The sequence below is a fragment of the Populus nigra genome, chromosome 10 (genome assembly GCF_951802175.1).
Source record: "Populus nigra chromosome 10, ddPopNigr1.1, whole genome shotgun sequence".
NCBI lineage: Eukaryota > Viridiplantae > Streptophyta > Magnoliopsida > Malpighiales > Salicaceae > Populus > Populus nigra.
In genome coordinates, this window is record NC_084861.1 from 4,723,195 (window position 1) to 4,740,118 (window position 16,924).

Consider the following 16,924-nt stretch of genomic DNA (forward strand, 5'->3'; position numbering starts at 1 on the left):
ATTTGATATATTAAATATATTTTTAAACATTAATTCTCAATGTTGAATTATTAAATTTGGATAGGCTTGTTTTACAAATTCAAATACGACTAGTTTTTTTTTTTTTAATGATTAAAGATGAATTTTACTTTTCCATCCCCATCTCCTGTTTATTGGATTCGTGAGAAATAATCTTTTTCTCTATAAAACTTGGGGCAGGTTCAAAAATTCCTCATTAACACAGTGGGAAAAACAAACATTAAATTGATATAAATAATAAATTTCAATATAACTATGAAACATTAATTAAATATGAATAAAAATAAGATATATCAATTTTTTTGAAAAAATACTTCAATGGATAAATTTCTCAAGAAATATATTTAACGAAAAACTAATAATAATGATGGTGTGAGATTGAGTTTTTCACATAACCAGAGGCAATGTTTCTTATATCCATTTTTTTTTATTGTAGAAAACAATAAAAGGTTCAAGTTTTTTATATACACGTGTATTGTTCACTTTCTTATATTTTATTATAGATTTATTTTTTTTAATTTTATTCAATCAATTTTATATATATGTCTATTTCTACTATTATTTGATTTTAAAAAAAATACTTACAAACAAAGTCATTGAATAGAATCTGGTAAATAAATCATGTTGCGAGATAAAATATCTTGATCTATATCTGTCTCTTGACTTTTTCAAATATGTTTTTAGTTATCGTGAATGATTTTTTTTGTTCTTGATACATATAATTTTTTATTTATTTAATCAGATACGTGCATAAACTTCTCAATTAACATTTAATTTTTTTTATGTCAAAAAATATGTCAAAAAAGCCTACATGTTAATTTTTTTTGTTGAAAAAAAATATCTGGAATCTGAAGAAATATAAGTCAAATAGCTAGCTAAGGTATATCCCATATATATCCAATAAGATCAGATTTAGTGCATGTTTATAAATTTAATAGTTGTTACATTTTAAAGTGTTTTTGCTTGAAAATGTATTAATATAATATTTTTTTATTTTTTAAAAATTTATTTTTAATATTAATATATTAAAACAATTAATTTTTTTTTTTAAAGCGCCATGAACCTCAATATTAAACACTGCCTTATAGTCGGATAGAAACTGGGAGGGGTAGTTTTGGCATCGCAGGAAGAGTGGCTTTAAAAGGGAGCCAGGCCCAGGATTTTGAATAGGGCCCGGGTCTCTGAATCGGGTCTGTATTTCTATTCACGATTTGACGAGGCCCCTCTTTTATTTACTAACAAGGACATAACCGGAAATATGAAAGCCCGTATACAAAAACCCTAAATCTGAAAGCCGTCTATATAAAGTCCCCAAACCCTAACTTCCCTCTCCGATTTCCCTTCAGCAGTCGAAGATGTCGAAGCGAGGTCAGTTCTCTATCGTCCCCTTACTCTCTCTACTTTTTCTTTTCTCTCTGAATTCCTAGGAAATGACACAAAACAGAGCAAATTCATCACAGATCTCTTGCTTTGTATCTGCTAACAGTCAAAATCATCACAGATCTCTTGTTTTGTTTCTCATAATAGTTAGATCCTTAACACTTTTGTTCTTGTTGTTGTTGGTGGTGGGTTGAATGAAAATACAGGACGTGGAGGATCAGCTGGTAACAAGTTCAGGATGTCACTGGGTCTGCCAGTGGCAGCAACAGTGAACTGTGCTGATAACACTGGTGCTAAGAACCTTTACATCATATCCGTGAAGGGAATTAAGGGTCGCTTGAACCGCTTGCCTTCTGCTTGCGTTGGTGATATGGTAATGGCCACTGTCAAGAAGGGGAAGCCTGATCTCAGGAAGAAGGTTATGCCTGCTGTCATTGTTAGGCAGCGTAAGCCTTGGCGCCGAAAGGATGGTGTTTTCATGTATTTTGAAGGTCATTCTCTTCCCCTCTTTTGTTCTGATATGGTGTCTTGCTATTTTGATATTGCTCTTCTTTTTCAATCATTGCGTTATATTTTATCTTTCTTTTTAACTGGTTGCGTGTTATTTGTTTATAATTTGAAATTTTATATTACACATTCGATTCAGGGCTATTTTTGTAATAAATAAACACATGTAGATTCTCATGTCTGTTGAAATAGGGTTTGCTGGTAACCAGCGTCATGATGCATGCGTATCTCCTTTCTAAGTTTGTGTGCGTTTAATAATATGACGCTACCTGAGCCCAGCTATATTGAACTTGATCGAATATTTATCGAGTGTGATCTCTTATTTAGAATTACACTTTTCGCAATTTGATAAACTCTTTCATGGAAGCTCTCTATCTGAACTGATTCCAACAATGTCCATGCCTGAAGTGGTGTTTGAATGGTTTATCACTGGTGATGTGATGTTGAGCTTTTTTTTATTATAGTTTCTCTTCTCCTCCCCTACCCACTGAGATTGTATTTACTCACCTTACCCCAATCTGGATGGTAATTTTGTGTCATCATCCCTGTCAAGTCTGGGCCATGCATATTATGTTTAGTTTAGTTAGAAGTCTCTCTGTATTGCATTGGGTTATTGTATGTTAATTAATTATTCAAACAACTTGATCATATCTCTACCAATAGATGAATTCATTGCCGTCATAGCCTAATTCATTCAGTGGTTTTGGTAGGCTAACATGACATGTTACCAGGCATATGTCAGGTATCCTCCTAAATACAATGGTTGATACAGTTACTTGTCTGATAAATTGACTGTGTCCCTCGTTACAGATATGCCGAGTCTTTTAATTTGCATATCTGCTCCATTTGGACCCAGCATTTATACATTTGAAAATGATTTTTTTCTTTGATGTTGCAACAATTCCACTCTAATCGATAGTCATTAGGAATATCTGCATCATGTTTGGTTATGTATCTATTTTGTTAGGGGGGATGGGATTTTCTGATTGCACCAGATTGCAAAAGTAAAATTTAACCTTATCACAACTCTGCTATTTGATATCTGTAGTAGGCTATTTTTATGTCTGTTTTCTCGAAGGATTTTAAAAAATAACTGTTTGTTCCTGAATCAGAAGCTTTTTTGTTTTTTGGCAGATAATGCTGGTGTCATTGTGAACCCCAAAGGAGAAATGAAAGGTACAGAGCTAATACTTGTATGCAACCCTTAGTTTTTTACTTAACATCTGGGTCCATGACAGCCACCATTCTTCCAGGGCTTTGAGATGTACAATTCTGCTTGCATTGTTTCTTTTTGGTTCACATTTCCCTTTGCTGTTTCTTTCAGGCTCAGCAATTACCGGTCCAATTGGAAAGGAGTGTGCTGATCTTTGGCCTAGGATTGCAAGTGCAGCTAATGCTATCGTTTAAGAGCTTTAATTTATCTGTTCCTTTTCTTTGGGAATCATACTGTCGTCAAGTCCTATGTGTTTTTGTAGGGTTAATTTTAGTTGTGTTTTTGTGATTTTGACTAAATTTTGTTTGGAGCTTTATATGCAGTAATGAACTTTATGGATTTTGTGCAAGAAAGTTATAATTTTGGTGTTGATTTCAAGTTTTCTGGCAGCTTTTCATCTAAATTTCTATTCCTATAAAAAAAGCTCAATCCTTCGTGTCATCTGTATCTGCAGTCTCTGATAGATTCATGGGCCGTGCTCTCTCAGTTGCCATTGTTAAACAGTAGCGCATGAAATTTTTGGAGTTGTTTAAAATAATGAAGTTAAAAAGAAAAATCAGATTCAAATTTGTAACTTTTCATCAAACAGTCAATTTACAATTATTTTTCAAATATACGCCGAAATTGAAAAACATACCGTTTTACGTTGTAAATTTTACACTATTTTCCAGCTAAGAAAATTAGAAGATATATAATACACTGTTCTTCATTGTTTTTAGCAATATAATACGTTGGATTATTTTTTAAGTTTTCATATTTAATAAGTGTCATAATTTATTATTTATTATTGTAAGCCTAATATAAAATGTTATTCCTTTTTTAGAAGTCAAGCACAATTGTTTTTATAATTTTTAATATGAATGAAAAAAAATAGTATTTTTATAGTTAGATAATCATAAATACAAAAAGATCAATATGGTTTATATATATATTAGTTGTGTTCTTGATGTTCTTTTAATAAATACAATTTTTAATTTTTCACTTGAAAAAAAAAGAAAATGGAGAAAACACTTGGAGATGAGAAGTCGTTTGATGGTGGTAAACTCGCACATTGTTTTCCTATCGATTGAAATATCAATTTTCTTTTATTTGGGGCATCTTGGCCAGCATGTGAAGTAGAATCAAGTCACCGTTTCTACTTTCTTGATCCATCTCCCAGAAAATATGTTTTTTAGAAACCACATTTCCCCCTCTTATCATGTCACCATCGAGTCCTCTTGTGAAGAAAAAGACGGGGGGGAGGCTTCTTCTTGTGTTTCTCGAGCTTTTTCGTCAGTGCAGCATTTGCAAACTGAAATATCGTCGTCTAGCTTCTTCAGACAGGAAGGAAGCCTTCTATAGAGAACTGCATGTTCAATGGAGAACTGGCTTTCTATTCTCCCCCCTCTTTCCCAAAACTATAGGTCAAGAATCTCCTTCTGTTGTGATTATTATAAAAAAGAAAAGAAAAGAAAAGAAAGATGATCAAGCTGGCTAACATCTCTAGCTCCAGACTCCGACTTTGAAATTTCCCCATCACAAATGTTATTAATGAAGAATGACTATAAAAGAGAAGAAAACTTACGAGGCTTTGTGATTTTATCATCTAAATCATCCCGAACAGGTCTCTCACAAGTAGCAGGCGCAAAAGGTGCCTCCCTTGCTAGTGAATCCTTCTCAATCTCCCTAGCCATCAGTTTCTTGTTTCTGCTGTGTCCTGTACCTTTTTAACCTTTTTCTTTCTTTTTATCTGATCATGTGCTTGCTTTCTACTTCTCTGTCTATGCAGCGCAGGCTAACCGTTGCGTCAATGTAAATTGAGCTAGCTAGCGAGCTAGGCAAGGCAAGCGGGGCGGCGTGGCAGCCATGCAGAGATAGCTGCTTGCTTTGCTTCGAGCTTTTCCGTGGCAAGCTCTAGCAAAACTGAGCAAGTATTTATGAATCTCTGATACTTTTCTTCCTTCTCTTTCCAGATAATCTAATTAAATTAAACACTGCTAAAACGTGAAACTGTTACAAGCAACATGGTCGTTTGTCCAGCAGGGACGTTACCGGCTACTAGTTTGCTCGGTGAAACTATTCTTTTTTTTTTTTAATGTAATTTTTTTAATATAAAATAAAAAAAATTAGGTTTAATAACTTCTATGCAACCCAGGACTTATGTCTGGTTGATCTCTAAATTGAGGTTCAGAAACTATTTTATATTATTTTGTTATATTTTTACATAAATACTTTTTTAAAAACAACCGTTAAATATTATTAAATATGATAATGTTAAAAATAAAATTTAAAAAATAAAAAAATATTATTTTAATATATTTCTAAACAAAAAATAATTACAATATCAATACAAAACTAGTTATTTATACTCTTGCATAATAATAGTTGTTTAATTTTTTTTTTTGTTGACAAGCATTGCTGCTATTTTTTTTTAAAAATAATTTTAATATTCTAGAAGTACCCACTGAAGACACATGTACCAAAAACAAATTAATATAATACTTTAATATATATCATTCTTATTTATTTAAATCACGTAAATAATATCAATTTTAATATAATTATAAATTAATATATGTGACTGGGTTTAACTTAAATAGACAGAGTTGTGGATACTGGGTTAGCGTTATTTCCTCCGATCAGTTAAAAAAAGAAGAAGAAGGTTTCCTAACAACCTGGGCTTAGCAAAAACTTCAAAAAGCCCACTTTTCCAATAAAAAAGGCCCAATATAAGGGCAATTATTACAAACCAGGACAGATACCCTCCGTTCGTTCGGCGTTGCAGTTGCAGGAAAAAAAATCTCACCAGGAGCAGAAAAATCATTAGTAATGGCGGCAAATGAAGCTGGTATTGAAGTAACAGCACCAACAACAGGAGAGCTGGTGACCGAGCAGCCGCAGCCGCATAAACTTGAGAGGAAGTGGACCTTTTGGTTCGACAATCAATCCAAACAAGGCGCCGCCTGGGGCACTTGTCTCCGCAAGGTCTACTCCTTCGACACCGTCGAGGAATTCTGGTGGCACGTATTTCCTTTATCCATATTCTCTTTGAATTTTTTTTATATCTATTGCTAGATCTTTATTTAATTGATTGAGATTTTTCATTATTTTAATTTTTATTTGGGGCTTTGCTTAATGATTAATTATACAATTTTTTTTTTGTTGCAGTTTGTATGAACAGGTATTTAAGCCAAGCAAGCTGCCTGGAAATGCTGATTTCCATTTATTTAAAGATGGGATTGAACCCAAATGGGAAGATCCAGTGTGTGCTAGCGGAGGCAAGTGGTCTGTTACTTCTAGCAGAAAGGCCGACTTGGATACCATGTGGCTTGAAACTGTAATCATCTTGCCTCTCACTCTTTAATTTTTGTGGTCTGGGCACCTTTGTTTTTAATATTAGCATGATTTTTTATTTTTAATAAATGATTGGACAGTTGATGGCTTTGATTGGGGAGCAATTTGATGAACCTGATGAGATTTGTGGTGTGGTTGCAAGCGTGCGTCAGAGGCAGGATAAACTTGCTTTGTGGACTAAAGCTGCTGCCAATGAGGCTGCCCAGGTTGTCACTCTCTCTCTCTCTCTCTCTCTCTCTCTCTCTCTCAGATTAACGTATATAATTGGCACCTTTGAATTTAGATAACATTTTTTCCAATATTTCAATGCTTTATATTGTCCCTTAAGCACCAGCTCCATGCACAGAACCTGCTCTTAGACATCATATGCATTTCATTGAAAGGTGTGCTTGGCTTTCTTTGCCTACAGTGAATGGAAATTTCTTCCGCCTTCTCTGGTTTATATATCGAGGCTTTTTTCTTTTTGGGTGTCCCATGTTTCAAAGACTGGGAAGTGAAACATGCAATTATATGTCTGAGACTAAATACTGATTCGCTTAATATTTCTAAATAATTAGAGTTTGCATGTAAACGGGGGGATCTTGATGACTATATATATGGTTTCTTGATTTAACAAATATTGATGGATGGTTTACTCGGCAATGGCTGATTTTATAATGGCTAATTATGTAAGTAGACAATGGGTGGCTAGCAGCTCAGGATTGTTTCTTTGTTTCTGTATCTGTGTAATGGTTTATCTGGAGAACACATACTGCATACTGTTTTTAGCACATGTGGATGACTGTTTATCTGAAGCACACAAGCTGTTTGTCATTGCTAATTTCTGTCATTCATCTCTGCATATAATCTGACAAAGAATTCTGAGTAATTACAAGAGTTGAATGCTGTTCCTGAGAGTGCAGTAATCCTTGGTTGATATAGTAAAGCATGCCGATGATTAGAATTTATTCTCCCAAAAAACATGTGCTTAGATTGCTGACTTTCATTTGAGTCTGACACTTTCTTTCACCTTTTATCTCTTATGTATTCATTATGTATATGTGTGTTTTCTGGTAGATTATAATTTAGGTTTATATGGCGAGCTGAAGGTTCCAGTAAAGCTATTTAATTAGGTAGTGTTTGGATGGCAGTTTGGCAATACACAACAATTTTAGCAAAAAACTGTATTTCTGCTTAACAATTATCAGAACCTCCTTCCCCACTCCTTTATTTTCTGTGGTCTTTTCCCAAGTGATTTCCAGAGCTTTTCCTTGCTTGTGGGAAGGGATGCTGTGCCATTACGAATGCAGTCTCATGTTCTTGCATGTTGACATGCATTTGCTATCCACCTTATCTAATGACAGCTAGTTGACACTGATTCAGCGATTTTCTTTTGATGCTTTAGCCTAGATGAAATAGCTATGGATCTGTTACCGCTTAGCTCAATTACAGCAAGTTGGAATCTTGGCTTTTTTATTGTCAAAACAAGTTTCCATGTTTACATCTCTTTTATTTTGAACATAACACAATGTTCAAATTGAAACTTCTCATTGGGATTTAATACACTGGTTCATTAAGTTCTACTGGAAACCAGTTCCCACTGACATGCTGTTCTTTGCCTTGTTTGTGTCACTTGTTGTCTCCCTAAATGCTTCATGTTTATCAGTTATTGTTTCCCTCGTTTGCTTGGAAGTTTAGGAGCCCTTCACACCACTCCCTTTTGCACTCCGGTATAATGGGGTTCTGACATTTGAATTTTGTTACCTAGATGAGCATTGGCAGGAAGTGGAAGGAGATCATTGACGTCAATGACAAGATCACCTACAGCTTCCATGTAATCTTCGTTTTCTGGTAGTTTCTGGTTTTAATAAAAATTACTTCTTAAATCTTACTATTTTGGTAATTGCAGGATGATTCCAAAAGGGAAAGAAATGCCAAAAGCCGATACAATGTGTAAGCACTCCATGACTGTCGTGCGACGTGCAGTGTGGTTTTGTTAGCATGTTTCCACACCAAGAAGTGAAATGTATTTTTGATATGACAAATCCTTAATGGATGGTATCATGATGATGCTCCTTTAATTTTGGTGTTAGACAAGATTGAGCTTGTGAGAGTATTGTATTATACACTTACCAGCAATCTGTACTGTTGAGAGATATTGTTGTGCCCAATATACTTGGCAGAAGAAACACCACTTCTACAGTTCCAATCATTTTTTGTACTTGGGTTTTGCTATTCCATAAAGAGATTTATTAGTTTTTGAAACCATGATGCCTTTATCGCTTACGAGCGTACCAACTGCAGCAGCATAATGGGTGCACGGATTTACAAGAAAAAAGAAAAGAAATTCCTTGTGATCGGTGGCAGTAACCTTGAAGGGAAGGCCGCTGGGAACTGCGAGGTGCTTGATCTAAAACGTGCCAGTGTATCACTTTGTTTTTGCTTCACATGCCCCCTCTAAGCTAGCAAGAAATGGTAGCATGGCTAGCTTTTAAAGTTGTTTGAATGATAATTTAGACCACTCTAACTAGCACGACTTGCTATGAAGATGTCTCGTGAAAACTGTCAATTAAGGACATGCATAAAACATAATTTGCATGTTGAAGAAAGCTCAACTTGGTCCTAATTTTACACACTACTGTTTTCGTTTTTAAGATTAATATATTATTCGTTCAGCGCCAGGATTCATTGGAGGCCATTTGAGCAATTCAAGCAGTAGCTAGCCCCCTCCCCCCCGGAAGTCCAAAGTCACACTAGCAATGTATAAATTTTGATGAAGCTTTAATAATCTAAAGACAATATTACAGGTAAAACGAAGAGTGAAGTAGGAATACAGTGTCGTTAACATGGTGATTCCAGGGGACCCAGATGAAGAGAGTATTTACATCTGAAAGTCCTCAGATGAGCAGCGGGCTAGAAAAGCGTGTTACACGAAGAAGACGAGAGGAGAAATCGTTTCCTTTTTCAAGCAAGGAATCCAAGTCTTTCCCCATTCTTCTTGGCCAACCTAATCAGTCCTTGCCTTTGTTTTGGATCTGCTCCTATTGATCTGCAGAATTCGGTAATCACCTGCTCACAAAGCCATTTGACATATTAACATATTAGTTATGCAATTTGATTAAATTGTTCGGGATCGATATTCTGAGGGTATTATGCGGATAAATTCTTAGTAATCTTGTTATAAAAGGCCAATATGTGGCCAAAAAAAAAAAAAAACTGAAAAAAGCTACCAACACCACAATTCATAACTAGTGAAATTAAATCTGGTGATAGAGACAAGAACTATACCTGTGAGTGCAAGGCAATTGCTTTGCCTCTTAGCTGATTGAACCTTTTCTTGCCAATTACTTGACGCGTGATAACAACAATAGGTGCAAAAACACCCTTTCCTTCATTAACATTCTTCATCATGGGAGGCAATTTCACTGGCTTCCCAACTCCAACATGGTTTGGCACTGACTTGATCAACATGGCATAGTCTTCACCAACGATTGAAGCACCCCAACTTCCCTTAAATGAAGTCCCAAAACCTCCCTGAAACCCAGTTGCAGAAATCGAAGTAGCCATCGAAAAAATACTGCTGCTAAACGCTCCAAGTTCTTTCAAGCTCTTGCTATTCTCTTTGATATTTAGATGGTGTGTTTCTTTTGCTCTACAAGAAAACTTGTGATGTATGTGTTTTCTAGGTCTTTGCAGAGGGAGGATATTTTTCGGTGTAAAACACGAGAGCCTTTGGTTTATAATTGGAGGATGGTGGGAGAGAAATGGCTTCATGGAGCATTAAGAACCACACATGCCTGGTAGCTTGGATTTTTCCTTAGACCTCCGACCAAACACACATAAGAAAGCCTGTTATTACTAGCGGTCCAAATTTTTAGAGGAGAAAATCATGACCTAGAATTTTAGTGTCTCTTTCCTTAGCTAGGATCGGGCCCTCACTCATTCTACCATTTTTTCACACGTAAAAGCTTCGATGGCATAATTCTGAACGTTCAGTTTATTATGATGGAAAAAAAGAGTTGGCCGTATTTGACCAAAAGACTATTGAAATCGGGGTAGGAAACTCCAATTGCGCTTCCCTTTCCTCAGTTCTTGGATGCCACACACCGCAGGCTGCATGTGAACAACATGCTTGTGCTGTATTTTTCTTTTTCCAAACCCTTTCTTCTGCCGGCTCCAGACTAATTTCTCGGTTTTTCCCATTTAAATTGGTTTATTTACAAGAATTTTGTTCTTGCATTCTTCTCCTAGATAATATACACGGAGAATTATAGTTTATTTTCTAAATTTTATTGAGTGTGTAACAGTTTACATTTTATATCATTCTGTAGTTTAGTCTATTTTAAATTTATCAAAAATATAAATTGTAATTTCTGATTCTAGTAAATGTAAAAACAATTAAATTATAGAATCATCAAAATAATTTTCTCTGATATATATGAAAAACAAACATCTTGAACACCCGAGCCAACTTACTGAGTAACCAATATTCATCTTGGCTGGAGTGATTTTTATGGATTATCAAACTAGATGTGGAAAAAGTTATTGTAAAATACTAGGAGGTTGATTTATTTTTTTTTTTGTAATAAAATCGAATGAAACAAGAAAAGAAAAGAAAAGAAATAAATATTGCTTAGGTTGTTTAAAACAAGTTTGAAAATCTCTCAACTGTGCATGCTATTTTAGTAGTGTTCTTCAAACATTAATCACATATATATAATATCAGAAGGGAAGCATTTTCTTTTCGAAACTGAGCCTTCGATATGATTCTTTAATGAAAATAGTTTCATCAAAGTTTCACATCCATAGTTTTATAATTTTTCTAAGTTTTATGGATACTAATTGGTGCTTTATATTGTTTTTTTCAGTCAATGGTAAAATTCATTTCTTGATTAGTTTTGTATGTCAAAAAGATTTAATTTTTATATGAACTTGATGCATTTAAATGAATCCCAAATCCTCACATACTCAATTGTTCTATCAAAAAAAAAAAAAAAACCCACAGAAGATCACTTTATAACAGTGATCCCACAGGTCCTTGGCCTCTTCATTAACACTTCATTGGCTGCCAAGAACAGAAGGCTGTGTAATGGCTGGCTTAGCAGTTTGTGGACTTACTGTAACCATCATCTCTCCCGCAGAAGAGCTAATGCAAGATCTCACTCTATCGTCTTCCAGGGCAATCTTTGCGAGCCCTAATTAACATTCTGGTTATATATACTGCATTACTTTTGTTGCTGGTTTCCCTGACTAGCAGCCCTGTAAAGGAAGTGACAATTCTTGGAATCGAGGGCTTCTCTGAGCTGCACAAATATTGCAGGTAGACTGGACCTTCGCTTTCATTACAGAAACAGCTTGAGTTCTACGACATGCTCAGGCATGGTTGTTCCGAAGACCTTCTCTAGCCCTACACTGACTTTTGTTATGAAGAATAATCTGTCTTCGGTGCTTGCTAGCCTGTTTGACATGTTAGATTGTTTTCATATACCACAGCCAAATGAATATACTTTACAGCATAAATGTTCCAGATTTTTTTGGGTTTAATGTCAAATTTAAGTAAAATTTTCAAAATATAATTGCTAATTTTCTCTTAATTTTGATTTTAACTTTAATACTCCTACAAATAATAGATTTCTATCCTCATGTGGTCTAACCTAACCATCAGAATATTTTTTTTTTCAGATTTTATATTGTTACATAAAAAAATTACTAAAAAATAATTAATTTAATATTTTTTTTAATATTTTTCATGATTTTAATATATTAATATTAAAAATCTAAAAAAATCTAAAAAAAAATATTTTAATATATTTTAAAACGAAAAATATTTTTAAAAAACTTTTATATTACATTATCAAAAATACACTTCCAAGTTCCAAATACTCTTATGAAATTTCTTTTTCTTTTTGCCCAAAGTCTCCTCCATCAGCTTTCCTGCATCAAGATTGTTTAACTTCTAATTCGATCAAAAATAGAATATTCATACATGATCTAACAAATTTATAAAAATATCCAGTTAAGACAATCCCACAAGTTGAAGTGACCACATGACATCTTCTCCCCCCTACCCTACAATTTGCAACGGAAAAAAGTACATTGAAAACTGGCCTTGGAAGAACAAGTTGGAACGCGTCGTGTCTTAACATTTCTCCAAACCTTAAAAGAATCAAACAGAGACCAGAACATACAACAGAAGCTAAAAACCAGAGGAGGAGAAAGAAATGGCATCTCTCGTAACCCATTTGTGTGCCAGTCTTTTCCTTCTCCCTATTGGCCTACGACGTCTCTTCTGCTCCTCTTCTCTTTACCTCAAGAACACATCTCTTTTTAGATCCAAAACATGGTACCTCTCTGATCCCAAATGGATTAATCTTGATTTATATGCTCTCACTGTAGCCCTCCCTATTGCTTCTTTCTCTCTAATCTTTCTTTTCTTCTCTATTAGCACGGGTCATATAACTTACCGTTTCTCGTTCTTGCATCAATCATTGCTTCTATTTCTCTACTGGGTTTTGGCAATTCTGTTTGTTCTACGCGATAGCATTGACCTTTTAGTCATTCTTGATAATTTCTTGTTTGTGTTTGGTGGGATTTTGTTTTTTGTAGAGTATTCTTTTATTGGTGAGGGCACTTCTGGTCTTGTTGGTGAGGCTGTTTATGGTTTGTGTGGTAATCTTAGTCTTGTTTGTGGACTTTGTTGTTTGTATTTGGCTATTAGGCCTGGTGCATTTTTTGCCGAGTATTTTTTGTGTTGTGGGTTGGTTTTGAAAGGGACTTGGTTTTTGCAAGCTGGGTTGTGTTTATATACTGGTGTTTTTGGTTTGAAAGGGTGTCATAAGATTGAGATTTTGCCAGGAAGTGGAAATGTTGAGTTCAAGTGTGATCTAGAGGAAGATGGATTGAGGGGTGTGGCATTGGTGAATTTGTTGTTTGTTGGGCATGCAATTATTGTCTTTCTTGTGAGTTTGGGGATGCTTGCATTGTTGTCAAGTAATACGAATTTGAGGCATGGTGAAGCAAGTGGTCCTTTGTTGGCAGGGCTTGAATCTGAGAGTGCTTTGATGCGGGCGCTTCCTGAATTTGAGGTGGAATGAAGTGTATTTTTTTCTTCTAATTTCCCATGTATTTACGATACAAAATTTTAGTGTTTAATTGAATTTAAATCGATTGTTTGTCTATACATATAAGGCAATGGTGTTCTTTTCCTGGTATGCTTTTGTTGTTTATGCACAGAAATGGTTTACTAGGTCGTCCTTTTAATTTTGAATTACCTTTGATCAGTGAATGATTATGGTTAAGCTTTTTATTTATCGTTTTCGTTTAATGAGCAGTGCTGGCAAAACAATCAAAACTTATGGAACTAATTAAGGTGGTTTGACTTGCTTTCATATCTCTGTATTTGATGAGAGGCCATAACATAACCATGAGAACAGCCACATACAGGTGCAATTTTGTAGGAAAATAAAAGCTCTGTTCAAATGAAATGTCATATCTTTTTAGCTAATCATCATGCTAATATTTTACAACAGAATCGGCTGGCATTTTTTTCTTTCCTTTTTGTTTAGCAGGAGATGCTTCTAAAGTCAAGTTCCTCTTTTTTATCCTGCAACTAGGTACTGTAAAAAAATGTATTTTGTAATCTAATACGTACACAGATGGACTGCCAAACATTGAAGCAATTTGAGCTCGTTTATTTGCATTCTGTATCCAAAAGTTAAAATGAAGGTTGATGCAAGACCACTTGCATACAGGATGGATTTCTAACATGTTACCATTTGCTGATATAATTATTGGAAACAGTCTCAAAATCATATGGGATATAGAAAAGGCCTTGATTCTTATAATTGCCTTACTGACATGTGCTTCCATAGATTAGGTATCGAGAGGCCAAAACTTGGAAATGGTTGCTGCGGTTGCCTGTTGGCATCGATAACATTTTCTGCGTACTCCAATGGGCAGGAGCAGGCACAGGATTTAGTTATTAAAGGGCCAAAAAGAATGTATGTATGTATTTGAGAGGGGCTTCAATATCTGTTTCTGCCTGTGAGTAAAGGCTTATTGCTTTGTTATTTGGTAAGCACCAAGTAGATATTTTGGAAACAGTTGCTGGGGTTGCCTATTGGCATTGGTTTTAAACATCTGTGGCATAATGAGGGCCTCCAAATTGAAGGAGGCTTTTGTGTTCCTCCCAAATTCATTGCTTCATATTGTTGTTATGAATGATGACATTTGAGTAATTCTCATTATTCAACTGATGATAATGGTCACTGGTTCTTTAAACCTCTGAAGTCATCAAAGTGTTTAAAGTTCAACATTTTATACAAGTTTATTTTGATATTTTCTTTCATTTGATTGTAAATACCCGCAAGCTTCAGAATATTTCCAGTTCTGCTGTGAATAATTAAGATTTCATCCCACTAACAGCGTGTAAAGTAGCAAAACAAAGTATATTTCAATGGAATTTAGGATTCTAGGCAGGAATATCGTGGATTTTTTTTTACTATCATTCAAGTTGAAGAAATTGCTATTTTTGTGGATAAAATGCACGAAGTGGAGCTTGTTACTTTGTGATTTTTATTTCTTTGATGCGTTTGGAGCCAATTAGAAGTTCTTTAGAATTTTTCAGATTTTGAACATGGTAAAATTTAAGGACCTCTATGGTGTGAATTCACAGATGGATCATGGCCTTTATCAATTCGTGTATTTTTACTGTTGAACTTAGGTGCTATTGTTTTGCTGGATAGCTTCTCTCCTTTTCCCATTCTCGCATTCCTCTTCCTCATAAAACACTAAATCTTTGAGTATCATGGAACCTTTATTTAATTTATTTGTTGTAGAAAGCTGAAGTCTTTGTCCCCCTTCCAATTTTTTCTATCAAAGTGCAAAGAAATGGAATGTGACTATCCTTTCAGTGATCTACTTGCAAGATGCTTTATAAAAAAAGGTTGTAGGAGCATGATCCAGTGTTTATAAGAGGAAGATGTGATACAGGAGCAACATCTAAGTAGTATGTATGTTTAGTACTGTAGCACGCTACTGAAGGAAGACTTCTCTAAATGTGCCCTGGATAAAAGAAGAAAAGAGTCAGACAATAGTTGTGATTTAAATCAAGATATTTCTGGTATCCTGTATGCAGCGTTGCATGACTTGTCTAAGATACTTTTTTACCTTGAATGATGAATTTTTCTCTCACGTTCTGATATCTTTTTTTGCTAACAAACGAGCACTTTCTATCTGTTGATACTTTTGTTTGTCATCTTCTCCCTCACAGACACTCACACACACACACACACAAGCATATGCATGCTTGTGTGTGCACGCACTTTTTACCTTTTGTAGTTTAGTTTTCATCCACATTTATCTGTAACGCACAAGTCAAATTGGCAATTATGTTATCACTTTGAGAATTCTCAGCAGCAAATGATGTTGTTAGCTTTCGACCAATAAAGATACCAGATACTTGTCTACTGGTTCAGTATTTTGATGTTCTGTGAAGTCTTCAATTGATGATCTCCAGAAGGAAACCTTGGAGATTTCTTCCTCTCGTTTACTAAAATCAGATTAATGGAACTGTTGCCACTACATCCTCTGGGAACATATTGAGGTTTTTATTTTAAAAAAAATTATTGGCATTTCTTGGTTGTTTACTTTCCTTGTTAAAATTTTCGATGTTTCGGTTTTCATTTATATTTATATACCTATTCCTCAACTATCATTCTGCTTATCTGTTTGGTTTGTTTGCCTCTTTCATGATTTTTCCTATCCATTTTGCTAACCAGGCGTGTTCTGCTTCAGAAATGGGAAGCAAGTAGAAAAGCTTTAGGGCCTTGTAAGATTTATTTAAGCTGAGTTTGCAAATCTAAGATTGCTTGAAGAAATTTGGACGACCAGCATTTTTCCTTTTTCATCAAGGTGGAGGTACGGCTGACTAAGAAAAAAATAGAGGGAAGGTTGTTGAGGAGGTCCTTTATAGCATGCGTCTCTAGATATGCTGGTAAGGTAGAGTGATTGTACTGGAGTAGAAGGGATGAGAGTATTAATATGGATGTTAGGATGTGTAAATACACTATTAAAGTCTGGATAAGAAATGAGTACATAATCTGGATGGTGGGGGTGACTCCTGTTGAAGGGAACTTAAAGAGAAACTAGGATCTTCTCACATCCAACATCAAGTCTGAATGAACTGATGAGGAATGTGATCACATTGAAGTATTAAGATGGAATAAGGAGGTTGATGGAAAAAATATCATGGGCTAAAGTAAAAAACAAAAATGATTTAGTATCATAACAGCTTACAAAGAGCCTGACCTAAAATATTTCTGGATGGAAATCCATGGAAAGGAACCCAAATAGTTTAAGATTGAGGGTTATATGAGTCGAGACAATAATAAACAAATCGAAAATGACTTGAGTTGAAGTTGCAAGGAGAAAACAAGAAATGGATTTTATTTTTGAATTTCTTATATATATTGTAGCTTTAAACAGACTGGAGTG

The 16,924-nt window shown here is 34.8% G+C and overlaps 4 protein-coding genes across 4 annotated transcripts; 3 read left to right on the top strand and 1 right to left on the bottom strand.

Annotated features, from left to right (window-relative positions):
- The first annotated feature begins 1,240 nt into the window (after positions 1 to 1,240).
- On the top strand, positions 1,241 to 3,490 carry LOC133706036 (large ribosomal subunit protein uL14). The gene is made up of 4 exons (XM_062131547.1): positions 1,241 to 1,386; positions 1,605 to 1,889; positions 3,040 to 3,081; positions 3,230 to 3,490. Exons 1-4 carry the CDS (start codon positions 1,374 to 1,376, stop codon positions 3,310 to 3,312), a joined length of 423 nt encoding a protein of 140 aa, XP_061987531.1. The 5' UTR covers positions 1,241 to 1,373; the 3' UTR covers positions 3,313 to 3,490.
- A 2,346-nt stretch (positions 3,491 to 5,836) lies between these two features.
- Positions 5,837 to 8,695, top strand: LOC133705527 (eukaryotic translation initiation factor-like). The gene is made up of 5 exons (XM_062130784.1): positions 5,837 to 6,117; positions 6,266 to 6,434; positions 6,532 to 6,657; positions 8,199 to 8,264; positions 8,340 to 8,695. The coding sequence occupies exons 1-5, from the start codon at positions 5,927 to 5,929 to the stop codon at positions 8,385 to 8,387; spliced, it is 600 nt and encodes a 199-aa protein (XP_061986768.1). The 5' UTR covers positions 5,837 to 5,926; the 3' UTR covers positions 8,388 to 8,695.
- A 495-nt stretch (positions 8,696 to 9,190) lies between these two features.
- On the bottom strand, positions 9,191 to 10,185 carry LOC133705528 (protein PROTON GRADIENT REGULATION 5, chloroplastic-like). The gene is made up of 2 exons (XM_062130785.1): positions 9,719 to 10,185; positions 9,191 to 9,499 (listed from the first exon to the last, which is right to left on the bottom strand). The coding sequence occupies exons 1-2, from the start codon at positions 9,995 to 9,997 to the stop codon at positions 9,395 to 9,397; spliced, it is 384 nt and encodes a 127-aa protein (XP_061986769.1). The 5' UTR covers positions 9,998 to 10,185; the 3' UTR covers positions 9,191 to 9,394.
- Positions 10,186 to 12,458: 2,273 nt separating this feature from the next.
- LOC133705987 (uncharacterized) lies at positions 12,459 to 13,641 on the top strand. Its single transcript, XM_062131474.1, has one exon. The coding sequence runs from the start codon at positions 12,652 to 12,654 to the stop codon at positions 13,522 to 13,524; it is 873 nt and encodes a 290-aa protein (XP_061987458.1). The 5' UTR covers positions 12,459 to 12,651; the 3' UTR covers positions 13,525 to 13,641.
- Positions 13,642 to 16,924: the final 3,283 nt, after the last annotated feature.